This window comes from Eretmochelys imbricata, chromosome 9 (genome assembly GCF_965152235.1).
Source record: "Eretmochelys imbricata isolate rEreImb1 chromosome 9, rEreImb1.hap1, whole genome shotgun sequence".
Taxonomy (NCBI): domain Eukaryota; kingdom Metazoa; phylum Chordata; order Testudines; family Cheloniidae; genus Eretmochelys; species Eretmochelys imbricata.
In genome coordinates, this window is record NC_135580.1 from 32,136,049 (window position 1) to 32,156,610 (window position 20,562).

General features: G+C 39.7%; 1 protein-coding gene across 1 annotated transcript in view; it reads right to left on the bottom strand.

Moving 5' to 3' along the window:
* The window catches only part of PLS1 (plastin 1), a 49,905-nt gene extending 40,119 nt beyond the window's left edge, over positions 1–9,786 (bottom strand). Inside the window, exons 1-3 of the mRNA XM_077826351.1 lie at positions 9,717–9,786; positions 4,692–4,855; positions 1,948–2,077 (exon numbers count right to left, since the gene is read on the bottom strand). Coding sequence (XP_077682477.1) covers positions 1,948–2,077; positions 4,692–4,855; positions 9,717–9,786 — 364 coding nt within the window. The remainder of the gene's footprint in view (positions 1–1,947; positions 2,078–4,691; positions 4,856–9,716) is intronic.
* Positions 9,787–20,562: the final 10,776 nt, after the last annotated feature.

The window sequence follows — 20,562 nt, forward strand, 5'->3', positions numbered from 1 at the left end:
TTCTCCACAGCATTGGATATAAACAAAGGAGTTGATGCTATAAGAACAGTGCATACAGAGTACAGAGTTATCACATACAGAACTCTCAGCCAACACAAATTATCCATGTCCAATATGTAGAATCTTAATTGTGGTTCTAAATATCACAGGGAACTTTAAATTCAAAACTGCCACTTACTACCTACATTATGTAACTCCAAAAAATAATCTACTGTTTAAAGGCTCAATCCTGGAAGATGCGGCACATTCTAGCTCTGATCCAGCAGAGCAGTTAGGCAGATGCTTAGCTTCTGTGGTACCACTCTCGGGAATAAAGTTAAGCATGCACTTCAGTACTTGGGTGGATCAGGGCCAGTGCACTCAGGATCTTGCAAGATTGAGCCCTAAATGGAAACCATCAATCTAGAAACTAGTCAATTTTAAAAAAGAAAGCTAAAAATCCTTTCAGGTACCCTACCTGCTCCTGAGTTCCTCTCCCATTTTTTTTGTGATTTTTTTTTTTTTACGATCACATTTTCCTACTTTTAAAAATGGTCTCTTTTGCATTTGCTGTGTGAGACACCCACACAAACAACAAGAAAACAAAACAACAGTAAACCAAAACCTATAGTTATATACAGAAAATGATAATTGTACACATCAGGTAAATAGGTGCACAATTAAAGATCTACACATGCAAACGCCTATTTACATGCACAAATGTTGGGTCTGCATGCACTAATAAATGCATATACATAAAACAGAGGCCCTTTGAACACTACGTCCTAGATGTCTGAAAAGTTCTGTTTTACAAAGCCAGGAATGCAATGTCCTTAAGAACTGACATTTATCAGGACAAGAGTAATGCATTCAACTGTATTTTTTTCTGAATTACATTTTCATTCCATCATATAAAATGACACCAAAAACCAAATCATTGCTGATGGGGCCCTCCTCTTCCCAAGTAGAAAAGTACAGGTGCCTTGCTATCTGAACAGCTCCAGGTTCTCTTATATACTCATACAGTACTACTTTGACATATATTGTCAGCGAGTTATTTGGCAACTCATGATAAATGAAGGCAAAGTGTTGATAAACAGAAGGATATTGACAAATTGCAGGGAGTCCAGAGAAGCACAACAGAAATGATCAGGATGATAACAGGGAAAGACTAAAAGAATTGAATAAAGTGCATATATACAAAAAACTACTAAGCAGAGGACATAACAGTTTATAAATATCTAGCGAGTATAATAATCAAATAGAGAGGAATTTTTTACCATAGGTGAAGAAAGTATAACTAAAAATATTAGGATGAAATTAAGAAAGAAAATGTAGGTTGAATATTGGGGAAAGCTTCCTAAGTATTAAATTTATAGGCTGTGCAAAAATCTCCCCAAGGGAAGTGGTTGAAGTGCCATTGTTTGGTACATTTAGAACTAAACTGAACAAAGCTTTAGAAAAAACATACTGTAGTGAACAACCCTGCATTAGCAAGGAGACAGATTAGATCATCTAACAGGCTTTTCCCACCTCCAACATGTACTGTGCACTTTTTTTTTATTTTTGGTTCTGCACCATTGAAATGAAAATGTGGGTTCCCTTGTATACATCTCAACAGGAGTGTAAAAGAAAAAAAGAAAAAAAAAAAACAGTTCACAGAATAGATTAACAAACCAAACACAAAACCTTAGTATAAAACATGCTACAAAAGGCTTTCTATTTTTAATTCTTTCTTCCTTGTAACCAGAGTTCTCTTTCCACTTTCTGCTCTGGCAAAGAAATCTGACTTACCTTTGGGAGCAGCACAGAACTGTGACAAGCAAACTGAACAGTATAATCTCTACAAAACAGAGCCCTGGCATCTGCACTGCAGAGGTTCACCTTCTACTGGTTTGTTTCTGAGAAATTTTTTTTCCAATTATGGTTTTTCTTCTTTTTTTCTAGTGCTAAGGACAAGTGTTTTACCTGAATAAGAGTGCTGTGTCCCCTCACTGGAAAGTGGTGAAGTTCCTCCAATCGCTGTAATACCCTGTTTTTTGTTTATTGTTTTTCGGAATGATTTGCTAATATCTTTACTTTTCAATTCATGAATAACCTGGAATAGGACATAAAAGAAAGAGCATTTAATCAATTATCATTATCTTAGGGTGACTATTAAACTATCAACTCACCTAACTATTGAAATATTGGTAATTTTTTGACTCTCTTCTTTGATATAGTACAATATAAGGAGGTTATATTATATTATATTTATTATAAGAAGTCTGCTGGTTTTGTGAATAGCTAAGACTCTAGCATTACTAAACCATGTTTTAATCTCCAAATATTAGATTCACAACCCACAAATCTTTTCACAAATATTTTCATGTTTTGTTTATTTTAAACACTGTTTAAATCAAACAAAGACATTTTTGGGAAAAGAGATTTTTAATATTTCCCCACTCAGTTTGTCTTGCTTCTTATACTAGGATGTTATATGTCACTTACAGAGATGCATGTTATTAGGGAGATAGTTGGTACATCTCTCCATGCACAACAGTCATAAAATACTAACACAAACATTAAAATTATGACTAAACTTTCCACCAAAATAAGGAAATTGTCATATAAAACTGATACTCTGTACTGTATTTACCTGCTATGCCTAAGTGTTGTAGGGATCTCAGACTCGGTTGTGAAGTTATGTGCTATGTGGGCTGCAATATTGATACACAAGTGTTTAATGGTTCAGTTATGAACCTAAGTAAATTAGAATTTCCAGTAGAAATGCCAACATACCCTAGCAAATTGTAACAAATTGCTTGTTTATTCGTATAAACAGCTGCAATACTGTAGATTCAAAGCAAAAATTGCTTGCTTGCAAAAAATAATCAGTCTGAAGCTGTTTGATTCTCACAAATGAAGCACTCCAGCCACTGACCCATGTAAAAAATTATGGCTCCCCTGCGGATTAAAAATATTTTAAAATATAAACAGTCCTAAATATGGCACAGTGATTCAGCGCAATAGTATAGGCATCTTGTATCACAAACAGGATTTAAAGGCTGGAATTTATAACAATCCAACTTTGTTTAAAGGAAGGGCTGAACTGACAGTTCTTGAAGGTGAGGGGCACAGACTGCCTTCCTCTGAGGAGGCAGAAAAGGGCACTTATCACAACCAGCTCTGAGTTCTCACACCTTGCCCAAATTAAAGCCAGTAAAGGGGAGAAAGAAAGTTTGAAATATTATCTCATCTTATGAAAGATCCCAGCAGACACACATAGGGATACTTTATCCAGCACTGAAACAGGAGGAAAAACTACATTGTTTATGTGAGCACAGTGACCTATATGACCAGAAGCAAATAATATTTTATCTAATTGAAACTGCAGAGAGATTTTAGAGTCTGAATGTGATTACAAAAGTTGGAATTTGGCAAGGACACCAAGTTAATGCGCTACTCTTATGAACAGTACCATAGGATCTTAAATGACTTAGAGATCAGGACCACAGTTTTACATCTCCTTTGAAATAATATGGTGCTTCTTTGTACTGGGCTGGAGCGTTCTTTGGGGTATGGTTCTATACTCTATTCCCAAAACTGGAACCCAAAGACCACAATGACAGCTAGAGAGAACAGGTCATGCAGTGTAAAAATTGTATGCCATTTAAAATATTTATTTATATTCAGTAGTGCTTAGGCACTCCAGCCATTTTTAGGACCCCACTGGACTGCGCACTGCAGAAACATCATACAGAAAGATGGTCCCTGCCCCAAAGAGTTTACAATCTAAATATAAGAAAAAAATAACAGGTGGCTACAGACAGACAGGGAGCACAAGAAAACAGACAACACTAATCAGCATTATGTGGGCTGTGGCACCAGCATGCCAGCTGCTTCTCTGTTGTTATTTGTTAAAGCTTGCTCCTTTATGAAAAGGGTAGATGGAGACAGCAATTTCCCAGGATTATGCTAAAAACAGTTATTGAACTGGGGAAAAAATAGAGATAAATGATTTTAGTATTCTTACAAAGCTTATTTTGGAGTGGCCAGTTGCTGCATAATAGTCAATCAACTATCATGCTGTCATAACTATCCTCCCATTCACACATCAGTGAAGGTTTATAATTACTATATATGCTGCTCTTCAAATATTCTCCGGCAATTTAATTTAATTTTGCTACCCTACTCCATCATCTTAGAGATGCTGGGCACTTTGGAGAGTTCAATCTCCTATTAGGCAAGGTAACTGATCCTTCAAAGTTTATACAATACCTTGAATATGTAATATGTTAGAGAAGAACTAACACTGGGATTTTCAAAGGAGCCCAAGGGATGTGAAGCACCCAATGCCTATTGAATTTCATGCTACACATTGTAAATCTCAAAGTGTTGGTTTTCTAGTGCCCTATGGGTAGTTGTGGTCCTTCAGAACACTGAACCCCAATGAGCAGTACTGGAGGAATGACTTTCCTATACCCTTGAATAAATATTGTGAAACGGTCCTTTCCTACCTCCATCCCTGTAGCATAATTAAATTGCATGCCTAGTGCATACTGTACACAGGACCTGGTGGTGTTTTCTGTATGGCAAACCTACACTATGTCACAAAATATGCTCTTTAAAATCCAGTTTCATAATTATCTCATACTGCATGTATAGCCTTCTGGTACTAAATTCAAATAATTCTGTCTTAAAGGGTAGCCTGAGAGGACTGTCTTACTTACCGATACAAATTCTTCAAAGTCGATTTTCCCATCTTTGTTGCTATCTGTTACTGCTATAATTTTTTCTACAATCTCTCGCACTTTGTAGCCAGGCAAGGGAAGGCTTGCTTCTTTAAAAAGATCTTGAAGCTCATAATCACTGACATACCCACTATTGTCAATATCTGTAAAATGAAAACATTGTTTTTATTATTTTTTGCTTTAACACAAGTACCAAGCAACAATCAAGGGGAAGGAACATTTTAGCAGAGTGATGGTCTAAAATGATCAGAAAGTAAGAAATCAGATTACCATCTAGAAGCACAACATTTGTTTCAGAGATCGTACCATATATTACATATATTAATCACAAAGGAATACACATAGGTTAGATCCTCAGCTCATATAAATCACCATATGGTGAAATCAACAGACTACGCTGATTTACACCAGCTGAAGATCTGGTCCGTACAGTTTAAGTTGTTATTTGTATTGTGGTAGCACCTAGAGGCCAGGGCCAAATGTGCTATACACTTCTTAGGCACCTTCTTAAATTTTCAAGGTAAAGACACAGCAAGGTCCAGGGCCGTCCTTAGGCATAGGTAGCATATGCGGCTGCGTAGGACACCCAAAAATTTGGGGCACCCTTGGGTCTCAGTGTTCACCCTCCAGCCTCTTACTACCCCTGTTCTGACCCGTCCTGCAGGCTTCCACCACAGCTGGCTGCTGCAGCCTGGTGAGTCTTCCTCCAGAGGGGATCAAGTACAGTGGTTCTCAAAATGTGGTCTTCAGACCACCAGTGGTCCGCGAGCTCCATTCAAGCGGTCCACGGATAGTTCCCTCTGAAGTGTGCGCCTGGGTGGCAGCACACGAGAGAATGAAGGGCCACCCACCTAATTAGTGGAGCCGCGCAGGCGTGACTCCACTAATTAGGTGCCTGGACCCTGGAGAAGACATGTAAGGTGAGGTGGTGGCCTTGGGGGGGATAAGGGATAGGTGGGAGGGGGCAGTGGAGTGAGAAGAGGGGGTGGGGGGAATTTGGGACGTGCAGGGCTGCGGCGGCCAGAGAAAGGCAACTTTCCCCAGCTCCAGGGCTGCGGATGCTGGGGGGAGACGGCCCTTCTTCCCAACCTCAGCTCTGTGGCTGCTGTGGCAGGGGAGAGACCCCCCTCCTTCCTAGCCCTAGCTTAGGGGATGCCACAGCAGGGGAGAGAGGGCACATACTTTGCATTAGAAAGGTAAGACTACTGATATTAAAATATGAGTTGTGTGCTTTTATTTATAGAGCAAAAAAAGTTAATTATTAAGTTTTTTTTTATACAGCGCTTTTATCGAAAGCACTTTACAATAGTCAGCTAATTGTACAAACAACATTTGGAAAGATCAGTAAATGGTCCGCCGAGACGCTAAGCAATTTTCAAGTGGTCCACGAAAAAAAAGTTTGAGAACCACTGATCTAGTACTTAAAAGTGACAGGTTTCAGAGTAGCAGCCGTGTTAGTCTGTATCCACAAAAAGAAAAGGAGTACTTGTGGCAGCTTAGAGACTAACAAATTTATTTGAGCATAAGCTTTCGTGAGCTACAGCTCACTTCATCGGATGCATCCGATGAAGTGAGCTGTAGCTCACGAAAGCTTATGCTCAAATAAATTTGTTAGTCTCTAAGCTGCCACAAGTACTCCTTTTCTTTTTACTTACTGCCAGACCTATTAGCACAACATTGAAACTGTTAAAGAGCCATTTAACAGGCATTTACCAAACCCCAGGTATATAGTGTCAGTTTCTGAATTTACTGACAAAAACAGTTGTGCATTACTGTAATATTTACTCAGAACATGTTAGTCTACAGGACCTTAGTTTAAAATTTGCTTTAAAAATATTTCATTAGTGTGTTGCTGAAGATTATAAAATCACATCTCTAAAAAATCCTTCCATAGATGCACAATCTGAGTATTCATCTTTAGCCTTAAATACTTGGATCTTCAGACATATAGTTTTTTAAATAAATCCTTCAAAAGACCACCCTTATCTAAAATACACATGTGAGCCCAGGCTGCCGTTGGGCATAGGGACACCAGTTTAATAATACTGCATAGTGCTCCATAAATCCTAAGGACGGCCCTGGCAAGGTCACAAACTCTTATTAATAGCAAAAGCCTTGCATTTTGACTAGTATAATTTATATCCTGAGACTATGCCAAAATCCTCTATCAGCTTCCAAATAGAGTGGATGGTCTGTTATTAATTCTCTTCTTACTTACAAGATGTCACTTGCATACAGTAATACCTGTAGTTTATGGCCTAAATTCAGACTTGATGCAAGCAGTTTCAAAGAGGTAGCAACTACTTGCACTAGGTCTGAATTTGGACCTCTGTATTTTGTCTCTTGCCCTATATCTGTTGTTTATTTCTAATGATGGTGGTGAGACTGGCCCCTGAAGAATAAATCCAATCTGGCCCATGTCTATTATATTAAAAATGACCTTGTTTAACCTGTTAGCTAGCTTTGTTGTGAGAGATCTGTACTGCTGCATCCTCTTGTCCTCCTGCTTCCAGTGGACACTATTACATGTTGGGAGTCCTTTTGAGTATGCTATAACAAAGTACTGAAAGATTTTCTATGCAATGAAGGGTCTGACCTGGTTTCACCAGGCATTAGAGTATATTTTATAATTTAAACCAAGCACATTGTTACATAAGCAACATTTATACACTGCTAGTGGCAACACTTTCCCGACATGCAGCGAATTGTTTTGCTGTTGGGCATTGTTTCCTCAATGCATTATTTATTCAAAATATCAATTAATAAATATTACATTGGGTTAAGTCTCAAAGGTCCAGAGTTCATGCACTAAACTCCATGGAAATAATCTCAATCTTTTTAGTTTACTAAGTGCTAGTTTAGCAGTTTCATTAGTTATCCTGTCAAAATGTTCTTGTACACTAAACTGAATGCAGAGGAGGAACTCCTTTCTCCTGCATGAAGTTATACACTTCTTACTAGAAACTTTCTCCACGGCAGCATGCAGGGGGAGCTTGGATAAATCAAGGGGCATGGTTACTGCGCCTGTCATTAAATGTATCCACTGGCCAAAATCAATACAAACTAAAAAAGACAACAAAAAATAAAAACTATAAATTTAAAATTGCCATCTGTGACATACAACACAGCATAACATACACATGCAAAAACCTTTTTAAAACAACTTTAATATTAAACTGTAAAATCATCTGAATCAATAATTTACATCTAATGGGGGAGACAACACTGACAAGGCAGGGAGGGAAAGCATGAAAGCCATGACGGAAAAAAGGGGGGAAGAGTCAAGGGGGAGGACGAAGGGGAAAAGGGTGGGAAGGAGGTCTGGACTGGCCACTTGGCCCTTGTGTGTTCCTCAGTTAACTGTTTCTAAAATTGATGCTCAGATTCCTTCAAACTTATGTGGTTGATTCCTGGCCACTAGATTCTGACATATTTGTTGTATTCTGTGGATTGATTTACTTTTCCACCTTTATAAAATCATGTGCTTTGTGATTATGGCTGCTCTCAGAAATCATGGAAGGTGTGCTGATGAGAGGCCCAAATTCATGGGTAAATACCCCAATATGTAGTTCTCCAGTGATGTTTGATTGCTAAACCCCCAAATCATGTTCATTTTAGTGTCAACTTTTTTCCACCTTAGTTTCGATTGTGGGCCTGGTTGGCTTACAGTTAGTAGGGAAGGATCTATCTATTATTGGCTCTAGAACCTTAGGTGCCTGCAATTACTGTGGGGATGTGAGTATCTCTGTACAGCTCAGCAAGCAATCCATGAAAAATGTCTCAGGCTCATCCATGTATATTAGCGAGGGTCATTTCAGATCCATTTAGTGTGACTCTGAATATGAGATACCTACTCTGAGTATCCGAACTGTGGAATAATATTTAATAGAAAGAACAGAAAACAAAGTAAACAAACTTAAATGTTCACAAAGACATTATGTAACCCGCATACCTTCTAGGTGTGGTGTTCGGTCCCATCTAGTGGCACCGAAACCACTTAGAGAGAGTTAAATGAGTCTGTTCTACAGCCTTAGCTAAGAGCCAGTTGGCTTTTAGCTCATGCAGTAGAGGCTCATGCACTAAGCTCCAGAGATCCCCGGTTCAATCCCACCATCAATGAGTGGGGTCTGTCAGCATTACAATTACAGTATGGAGATGAGGGTCAATCAATATAGGACAAAATAGTACACATGTTTACTCTTCGGCTATGGCTACACCAGAGAGCTTACAGCAGTGCAGTGCTAGTGCAGACAGATGCTCTATGCTGACAGGAGAGAGCTCTTCTGTCGACTTAATTACTTCAGTGCCTGCAAGCGGTGACAGCTATGTTGGTGGGAGAAGCGATCCGACTGACATAGCGCTGTCCACACCGGTGCTTAGGTTGGCGTAACTTATGTTGTTCAGAGGGGTGGCTTATTCACACCCTTGAGCAACATAAATTATATTGACCTAAGCTGTTCTGGGACCATAGCCTTAGACTTTAGCTGCAGAGACCCTTTTACGCATATGAAGTTATACTTAGTTATTTATTAACATGACTTACTCTCTACAAAGACAAGATCAAGGATCACAAAGTTCAGGTTACTTAGAAATGTAAATCAGATTTAACTTGGTGCAAGAGAACTAGTTATTAATCCACTAAAACCTGTAACCAAATGAAAAAGGAAATTGTTAGTTGGTTTTAGCCCAAAACCTAATACTAAAATAAAAGTTTTCAAGAGTCTTCTTTAGATCAACTAAAATAGAATTTTTTTTGCTTTTAAACATTCACCCATAGTGTTTAAAACCTTAACATTGCAACAAAGTACTAGTGCTAAAAAATAAATAAATAAAAATAGTGTGAAAATTCTTTCATTTTCATATATTCTTAGGGGTTATTAGCAACACAAGTGAGGAAACATGGTGTTTTTAAACATACGATGTTTAACATTACATGATCCCCTTAAGATATTGTTTTTAAAGAAACTGTATAGCTTACAACTTTCTTACAACAAGAAAACATACCTATTTTACTGAATGCTTCTCTGAGTTCTTCCAGCTCTTCACGAGAAATTGTGGTTATGTTGTTTTCCATCTTCTGACAGAGACAGCAATTGTCTTTAATTCCTTATGCCTAGCAATAATAAATGATCAGTGTTATAATAAAGCATCAATTACAAACAGGCACTTACTTAAGTCACTGAACCTTGTAAATAGGCATAAGAGGTACTATGTCCTCAAATTTCAGAGTAACAGCCGTGTTAGTCTGTATTCGCAAAAAGAAAAGGAGGACTTGTGGCACCTTAGAGACTAACCAATTTATTTGAGCATAAGCTTTCGTGAGCTACAGCTCACTTCATCGGATGTCCTCAAAGTAATCTCTCAGGATTGCCCCACCTATAGTGCTATGAATAGAATTTTTGAGAATATCAAACATCTAGCACTTTTCTCTATTGTAACAATGACTACGAATTTACAATAGCAACACCTATTTTCACACACCCTGCATTTTCACTCTGCATGGTATAAACATGTACCTATAATCTGCCTGGTTTTCATTGAGCAATTTTTCATTATGAAATAGGCATCTCAAATTTCAGAAATCTCAGGCTACAGTATAATTCATTTCCAACTGCAACTGAATATCAACGTATAACAATGATTGGCACTATGGGCTCAGTCGTGCAAGGTGCTGAGCACTCTGACCCTGATCCAACAAAGCACTTAACTTCAACGAGATGTTTCATATCCTGAAAGTTAAGCACATGCTTAAGTGCTTTGTTGCAATTAGAGCCAGCGTGCTCAGCATTCACAGGATCGAGCCCTGTAAAATGGCTTTAGGATTAGCTGTGTGAAAACAAATCTTAATTCAGATAACATCCCCCCATATCCATGCACAGGGGACCCTCTGCATCTAGCTCTATCCTTCCTGCATGGAGGAAGACGGGTGTTGGCCTCTTCCATAGCACCATTCCACTCCTGCTCCAGACCCCATTAAAGATGCTTGGTGTGGTCAGGGGTTCACACTGAAGAATGGGGGAAGATGAGGCAGTTGGGGGGAAGGCCCCCTGGAGATTCCCTGGAAAAACAATACAGTCTGAGACTTCATTATTTTCCCTTTCCCAACACACAACACATTCAAGGGGTAGCTGCAGACATGGGGAGTTCCTGGTAGCCTGGCTCCAATGAAGCTTCCTACCAGGTACCACCGGGTTTGCCATAGATCAGGGCAGCTAAAGAGGCCCTGAACTCCTGAGGCTCCCTAGGGATTGGATGTGATGCTCTGTACCTCGGGGGAACACCCTACACTCCCATGTTCATCTTTATAAAATGATTATGTGGTATCCAATGCAAAGTTTGTCACGTTGGGTGTCTTCGGAAGGCTCATGATGCACTGAGCATGGTTGTTATAGTGATGTTATAGTAATTGTTACAGTAATGTTATAATAAGGTTATAGGTTATAATTTAATGTATGTAGTTACGAGGCTGAAAATGTATCCTCATGGCTTAAAGCAAGCCCAGACAAAAACTCTCCAAGAGCAGAGAGGCAGTTCACACCTCATCAGGGCAAGTATGGGACAAACCCAGCCCAGCCTCACAGCAACAAAAGAATCTGTTAGACTCTTGAGGGAGTCACCCCCCTTCCTTTGGTCAGTCTGGAACTTTGATGAGGTAATGCTCACCTGACTCTGAAGGTGGGGGGGGGGGGCAAAGCCAAGAAGAAAGAAAGGACATGATAAAAGGGAAAGACATTTGCCATGCTCTCTCTCTCTCTCTCTCTTCCACCTACATCTATAGACACCATCACCACCAAGCGACTGAAGCACTGATTAAAGGGGAGAGCCTGGCTGAAGAGCAACCAGCCAGCCTGTGGTGAGAAGCATCTAAGTTTGTAAGGACACTGAAAGTGTTAAGATCAGCTTAGAATGCGTTTTGCTTTTATTTCATTTGACTAAATATGACTTATTATGCTTTGACTTATAATCACTTAAAATTTATCTTTATAGTTCATAAATTTGTTTATTTATTCTACTTGAAGCAGTGCATTTGGTTTGAAGTGTGTCAGAGGCTCCCCTTGGGATAATAAGCCTGATACATACCAATTTCTTTGTTAAACTGATGAACTCATATAAGCTTGCAGCATCCAGTGGGCATAACTGGGCACTGCAAGACGAAGGTTCCCAGGGTTGTGTCTGGTACCGGAGATATTGGCGAGTGTCATTTGGTTACAAGTAGCTGGGAACAGCTTACATGCCAGAGGCTGTGCGTGAACAGCCCAGGAGCGGAGGTTCTCACAGCAGTGCAGGGTAAGGCTGGCTCCCAGAGTCAAGGATTGGAGTGACCTAGCAGATCACCGGTCCAGATAACACCAGAGGGCAACGTCACATTGGGGTGGGCCTCAGCCAATTCCATGGGAGACCAAACACCATCCTCACAGGGAAGGACTGATAAACTCTGTGAGCATTTCTCCCTGAAAATTCCTCCCATTGAGCCCCTCCCATAGATTTTAACATGAAAAGGGATAATTTAGACCCTTGTTCTTAAGGCCACATTTTCAAAGGGACCTCATCCCATTCTCTCAATATGCAAGGCTATATTTGTACCTACAATTGTGCAGCATACAAGCCCCATTTGTGCACACAAATTCAGGCCTTTGGACCACCCATCCTCTTGTTGTTATGCTCTTTACATGCACCTGTTAGCAGTCCCTACAGCTCCAGCACAAAGCTCACAACAGTCCCTGCAGCTAAATATTGAATCTTCACTTTTATTAAAAGAAAAAAACCAGAAAATGACAGATTTGTATCTTGGTCGAGCTTGTCCAGTACATCAAGGCTGCAATGCACTAAGGGTCAAATCCAGGTTTTATTTAGGTCACTAGCAATCTTCCCATTAATTTCAGTGGGACCAGGATTTGCATCATAATCGTCAAATTCAGAGCTGCTATAAGCAATTGCACCTCCATTGCAGGTGCACAAAAACAATGATTAATGTCCTAAACTGTACTTTTTACTCAAAACTGCAATGTGGCTCAATGGATAGGACACTGGACTGAGAGTCAGGAGAGATGGATTCTATGTCCAGATCTACCACTGAACTGCTGTGTGCTATTGGACAAATCACTTCACAACTGTGTGTTTCCATTTCCCCCTCCTGTTTATCTGTCTTATCTATTTAGGCTGTAAGCTCTTCAGGGCAGCAATAGTCTGTTTACAGTGAGTTTTTACAGTACCTAGCACACTGGGGCCCCTCTAAGTATTACTGTAATATAAATAATAATAAATACAAATCACCTGGTGTAAAGGAATCAGAATTTGGTTTATATAAAACATTATTGTCAATCTAAAATCCTCCTCACAAAAATAAGTTCTTCTCCTATTCTAACCACTTAAATTTCTTCCCCATCCTGCTTTCTGTTTTCTCATTAAAGAAGCAATCATGAATGAGTCTGCATGTCCAGACTGTGGCTGGTTAACCACAATCACATAAGGGTGCGGGTAGCCAGTAGCAGCAGTTCCATGGGGCATTCTGCCTATTGAGGACAGTTAGATAGATTCTTCCTGCTAAGCTAGAGGAATGCATGAAGGAGAGGCCACTGAGGCTTTGTCTTCTCTGCCAACTAGGGTGTCTTTTTACTATAGAATAACTGATGTGTTAGCTATCTGGGAGTGGAGATAAGGCACTTCAGTTTTATCACAGATAAACTAGACAAGTTCAACCACGGTCAGCATGGGTATAGTGGTGACCTCACCTAACTACCTCACCATAAACACTACAAGTGCCTTGTCTCCACTCAGGATTTTACAGTGAGGTAACTATTTTGAGTTAGTTGTCTCACTGCAAGAACACCACCTTTGTGACATCAAAGTCTGATACGCCCTACAACAGAATGCAGTATGTTCTCCCCACCCACCAGCCAATGAGAAAAGGAGGTGGTGCCACAGACTCACTCCTGCTGTGTCGTAACCCACAGGTCTCAAACCTGTGTCCAGAGGGTCACCAGGCTCCGCCTTTCCACCCAATGGCTTACTGGTATTTAGAACCAGGATTCCTTGAAGCCCAGCTCAGATAGAAAGCTCCACCTTTGGGCCCCAATTGGTGGAACATCAGAGCTCCTGATATTCACATTTTACGGGAGTTCGGGGTGGGGGCAGGGGAATGTTAAATATATTTTGGAATCTGTTTGAACCTCTTCAGGCCAAGTTGTGTTCTGTCTCTTGTTTATTTATTATACTTGTGTTCCGCTTGGCCATGTTTTCCTACTGCTGGCCTGATTTGTCAATATGTTCCTCACACTTATAGCATCTATCAGGAGAAACAGGAGCCAGAACACATATTGGAAAAAAAATAAAAACGGATTAGATAGATTCCAATACATATTTTAAAAAAATATGAAAAATATCATATTCAGGGGGCATTTAGGTAGAAGGACAATGGAACTTAGCCATCCAACGCCGCAATTGTACAAAAATTGTTATAGAATCTCTTGTGATCATATCATGGCTCCATCTGAGACTATGGGCTATTTTAACCTATCTATATGCTATATATTTTTATATGTATTCTTACTATCCCTTTATTTAACAAAAATAATTAAGGATAAAAGCTCACCAGTTTTAAGTACTTTTTCCTGATGGTAGCTGCAGTGTCTATTTAAACTGCTACGGTTTTTTTGTTTGATTGCTTCAGTAGTTCTAGTGCAGGAGGCTCAAGGCCATATTCTATTCCTGTCTATATACAATTCCCCCACTGATGTCAATGGAATAATGCAATGACTGAGGGTACCTACCATAGGCTCTAAGAAAGAATCTGCTGAGTTAGTGAAGACGGAACACTCAGCTGGAAGTGTTGGGATGTTGGGAGGGCCAAAAGAAAGAAAGACTGACAGCTCTATACTGCAGATAGCTGGCCATATCTCACACGCCTTAGTCATGTGAGCAATCGTATTGACTTAATCAGTATTGCCAACTCCAAGTATTCAAAAAACGTGAGTCAGAGCCCCCCAAATAATTTCTGTCTTAAAAATAACCATTTATTATCTTTTTAAATTTTAATGATTTTTTATTTCCTTTCTGTTTTTTAATCTTCATAGTTCATGTTTTCAAGCTTTTCTCTGCAGCCATGAAAGCTAGAAATTTCCTTAAAAAAACATGAAAGATGAGATTTTCATGTTATAATCTGACTGTTGAAAGAGCACCAAACACTGTGAGACATGGGATTAAAACAGTGAGAGCTGGCAACTCTGTGTGACTCCGATCACTTGTGTTGATCTTATTTATCTGTTTCATTCAAGGACACAGATTTCTATTTTTAGTTACTCATGTAACCTACATATCAGGAATCAGAGGGTACAATTAATCTGAAATAGAACACAAATTATGAACACAAGAGAGTGAAACCAATAATGATCATATATATCAACTTGTGAGCAATTATTTCTGTTGAGATTTGACCACTGGTTAACGTAGTGTTGTAGTGGTGTTGCAGTTCTCTGCATCTGGCTTGCTAAATATTTAATCTTGGCTTTGATGGTCTAATCCTGCTCCTGAAACGACTGTCCTGACCATAATTGCTGGGGTGGGGAGCTGCCGGTGGGTGCAGAGCACCCACCAATTTTTCCCCATGGGTGCTTCAAGCCCTGGAGCAGCCACAAAATCGGCGCCTATGCCAGGAAGCATGTCCCCTTCTGAGAAATCCTGGCCACTCTACTCAATGGACACACACTGGGTCTGGCCAAAAGCTCTTGTGCCTGTACCCTGCACCCAGAGTGTGGCTTGAGTGCACAGGGGGAGACCCCGCAGTGGTGGTTCCTGGAGCTGTCCCTATATGGTTGAGAGTGCTGTTGGTGCCTCCCTGATGTTCCTGGAGTGTCCTTGGCTGAGTGACAGCTGAGGATATAGTAAGGAGGCCAAACAGCACCTCCTGTTCTCTTTTTCACCCACTATTGGATCTGCTAGAAAAAAACAGAGCTGTGAGTTGGCAAGAGGACCCAATAGTTTCCCCTCTTCCTGCAGGCAATTGGCAATTTGCTTTTTCCAGCTCTGCCCTAGCCTGTGTTTCAAATTCATCTGCCTGCTTTTCAAGCAGCAGCTGCCTTTGTAACTATAATGGACATGACATATGCTGCCTGCAGAGCCCATTTTCTTTTGTGACTATTCTTTTTGTCTGCTGCTAAAGACACACCTCTCCTACGCCAGGTGCAAATATCCAATCTTCCTCATTATAGCTTTGCATGCTCCCTATTCCAAATCGGAGGCAGGCTAACATAATTCTCAAGATGAATGTTGTGCAGAAAAATTACAGCATCTAAATTAAGTATTGAACATTTTATGTTATTGGTATTTACAAAAGGCACAGAGGGGCTTCTGTCTCTGTATTTTGAGGCTTTGAGACAGAGACTGTTTATGGTTTAGTACAATATTATTTTACTTTAACCTTTGGCATCCGTATTTCTGTTGATTTAGGATTATTTAAACGAATGTGCAGACACAGATCAATCTTTCTGAAATCACTTCTCTTGAGTCAAAAGAAACAGGAATCTCTATTAATTAAGCTCAGGTCTGATTCAACAAGAGATTTTATGCTTTCCTTTAAAAGGCAGTTTCTCCTAGCCAGCAGTGAGATCATTACAAAACCAGTTTTCAGACGGATTTTACATTAAACTTGAGTAAGCTTGTGCTGTGGGGAGCCATGCAAATTAAATATTAGTATTGAATATGTGTATTAAATTAAATATATGTATTAAAGCTCTAGGGTGAAATTCTGGCCACATTTAAGTCAGAGAGTTTTGCCATTATCTTCAGTGGAGCCAGGGTTTCACCCCTGATGAGGATCAGTATTAGGTACTGTCCTACAGGAAGACAAGGTCTATGCAATAAAACCTTACAATCTAATTGAAAAGTAAAAAAAGGGGGGGTTGTGCCCTGTTTTTCTTTTATGTAGTGTACAAATAAGAATTTTTGTTTCAAAGAGTGTTGTATAGTTTTTTACATGAGAAACTTAGTTCCTATGTAGTCTGGAAGACTCTATGGGTATGTTTACACTGCAGAAAAACCCTGTGGCAGCAAGTCTCAGAGTCCAGTTAACTGAAACAGGCTCATGCTATGGGGCTAAAAGTAGCAGTGTAGATGTTCGGGCTTGGTCTGGAGCCTAGCCTCTGAGACCATCCTCACTCAATGCATTTCAGAGCCTGGCCCCAAACATCTGCAGTGGTATTTTTAGCCCCGCAGCATGAGCCCGAGTCAGTTGACCCAGATTCTGAGACTTTCTGTGGTGGATCTTTTTTTGCAGCGTAGACAACCTTTGATAATCGGTGAGCTAGTGAAACAGTGACACAAGAAAGTACAAATTGAGCAATCAACAGAAGAAAAGATTTTGTTTAATGTTTAAAACTCTGTTTTGGTTTTGTTAATGTCTACTTATCTTTAAGTAAGTCTTTGTGAAAGATTCAGCACCCCGTCAGAGCTACCAGTACAGGAGCAGTGGAACTAAGGGAGCAGTGGAGGTTAGTGCTCCCATAGTGAAAATACTGTGGGAGCCAATCTCTGTTTCCACCCTTGTGTCATTCTTCAGTGAGCTGCTTCATGCTCTCAGGCCCAGTGGGGCTCTGCATCTGCTGGGGAGAGAGGCAAGAGGAGGACCCAGAGTGGCTGGTGTGGCCCTTACACCCTAATTGTCCCATGATCCCCAAACAGAGCTATGCTCCCCGACTCTCTGCTCGCCAGGATTAGCATGCTGCTTAGGATGTTCAGGTTTCTCTATGCATCTCTGTTCCCACATTCAAAGCAAACTTCTGCTGCCTCTGTAACAGTACACATCCCAGAGATCCTACAGGAGGCCCTACAGCACAACCAGAGAAGCCTGGACTTATTCCTGTTCTTTCCATAATAAAAAATAATCAGAAAAAACTTGGCTAGAAAGAAAAACAAATAAAAAACTTTCAGGCCTTCTGTGTACATCATAAAGAAGCAAAAATTCCCAAACCTCCAGCCACTTTGCAGATGAATCCTGAGGTTACATTTGAAGGAGAAGAGGGCAGTGGCTTTACCCATTAGTCTGGGGTGGGCTTCCACCATAATGCATGAGATGAGAGTAAACATAACACTATTAAACAGCCAAAAGGAATTTTGCAAAGAGAACCGACGCCAGTTATTCTCTTTAGACAATGAGAATAGAACAGGAAATAATACTACATTGCAGCAGCACCCAGGGAAATGCTAATTAAACATAGTAAAAATGCATGGGAACGATGAGAAGAGTTAGGCAGTGGAACAAGTTACCAAGGAACTTACAGAATTCTCACTATTTTATTACTCAAATAGAGACAATAGTGTGCTACCAGCAGCTGCATCACAGAAAGATAAGACGACAAGGCTCCTGCTCCAAAGAGATTACAGACAAAGGTAGCTTGACTGGAACTATTCAAGACTTGACACGATACTCAATGGGAAAGGATGTTTTAGGTCAGCTAAGTCAATCCTTTCACAATGCAGAAGGATGAATTACTTCGGAAGAGTCACTGGAGATCCATACCAACCAATAGGATTCTATAAATGGCAAAGTTCAGTTTTTAGCGCTGAAATTTTCAGCTTCTTTGACATAAATGGAGGACAAAAATAGCCAGTGAATTTATTAACATTGTTGATAACAACTTAATAGTCTCAATTAGTATAAACTGTTGAAGACTGGAGAAATTTCAGATGGATTTAAACACACTGGGGGAACTGGGCATCATAGTGGCAGATGTCATTTAGACTGGAAATAATACACATAATAAAGGATTCCTTGAGCTCTCATAACCCGTAGACGAATGGGATCTTAGCACTGAGTGCTATGAAGAAAAATCATAGGTGTCCTTGGAGAATATATCTGCCCAGAATACAATTGCACTTAAAAGAACAAGTAGGATGCTTGGGTACATTTAAAAAGAGAGAAAACCACACAAAAAAATAAATATATAACAATATATTATTCAATGGCATCCCTACCCTAGAAGGAGTACATCAAAATTTGATCAATTAATTTTAAGACAGCTGAAAAGGTCAGTGAAAGCTATTAGATATATGTTGGGATTTATACATGAAAGACTGCAAACATCAGGAGTGTTGATAGAAAAGGAGATGCAGAGGCACAATTAAGGTACATTATTCTCAATTATTTAACATTTGAGTACAAACTGACAAACTCCTCTTTTTTACTCTTTTTACAAACTCCTCTTTTTTCAGAGTGGTAGCCGTGTTAGTCTGTATCAGCAAAAACAACGAGGAGTCCTTGTGGCACCTCAGAGACTAACGCATTTATTTGGGCATAAGCTTATTTTTTACTTTTTTACTCTGTCTCATAGTACAAGAACAAGAAGATATTCAATGCAATTGAAAAACAGTGCAATAATAGTTGATCAAATGTGATGCTTCAAGATATAAATTCATCAAACATGGAATTTTCCCATCTGTTGCATGTACAGCATTATGAAAGTAGACAGATACATTATTGAGGTTGTGGGAGTTGGTATGTTTCTCCTTCTTCCAAAGCATTATGTATTGGTTTCTGCTGGAAGCAGAATTAGCCAGATTAATTAAGATGATTCATGACAAATGTATTTTCTGTAAATAAAATTTATTTCTTGTGCTGTATGAGATTGACTATAGAATTCACACACAAGAGTTCTTCATTGTTTATTCAGCATTGTTTGATCAACATTTTCCATTGTACTGTACATGACCTTTAAAAGTAAATATGGGTGGGTCAAGAATTAGTATAGTCAAACAATGACCTTTCTAAATTAGAGCTCACAGTTTATGGACCTGATTCTGATTTCACTTACATTGGTATAAACTGGAAGCAACTCCACTTTAGTTACTGGAATCAGTCCTAGGAAAAATTAATGATCGTTAGATCAGAAGCAGGCCAATTTGTACAAAAGGGCAAACAATCATTTTTAAAAGCTAGTTTTCACTTAAACAAAACGCCTCAAGTCTCCTTTGCCTGCTGAATACGTAGAACAGCTATGCAAATTCACCAGTGGTATCAGCTTCACACATTTTCCTTAGCATACATCATTCAAGAGGATCTCAGCATACTGTTGTATTCAGCATCAGTAAGAAAACACTGAAATAGAAAGGCTGGGTATTGCAGCAAGGCCAACATTAAGATAACATTCTTTCAGAATTATTATTACAGGCAGAGCTGGTAGCAATGACTACAGTTAAGATTGTCTAAACACTCTGCATTATAAGATCCTGTTTGCAACTGCTTATAACTTTGTCAAATTTTAACCACTTGAGCTGAAATTTTTCATGCTGGGTGTCTGGCTTAGGCTGAATTTGTTAAAGGTTTCAGCAAAAGTGGTTTAGCTGTCCCTAAGAATGGGGTTAGAGGAAAAGACACTGTTTTTCCAAAGTAAGAAAATTACTACAACTGTTTCACTGAGAAGCTCTATCACCTCTATGCTTTGGAGTGTGGCTGGAAAGTCACTCTGGAATCAGATGTACCTACTGCTATCCCCAGGAAAGTCCATCCAAATTTAGCTGAGTTATAATAAGCCTCTGAAAATCATTGTTTGCACATACTCAGCAGATGTTGTTAGAAGGTGGCAGCAAAATTCTCAAAAGATTCTATCTGCACTGAGCATGTTCTATGCCAGGACAGCAGGTGCTTGGGAAGGCTCTCCATGAAATTGCTCCTCCTGGCTGCCAGGAGCCACTGGAGCAGAACTTTAGAATTGAGAGCAGAGAGTCAGTGGCAGAGGAGGAAAGCAAACTAGAGTCCTAGCCACTGGACCATTCTTCCTTCCTCCCACAACAATCCCTGATATGCTAGTATGCACATTGTCCATAGAAATGGGGGCACTGTATGTGAAAATGTGGGTAG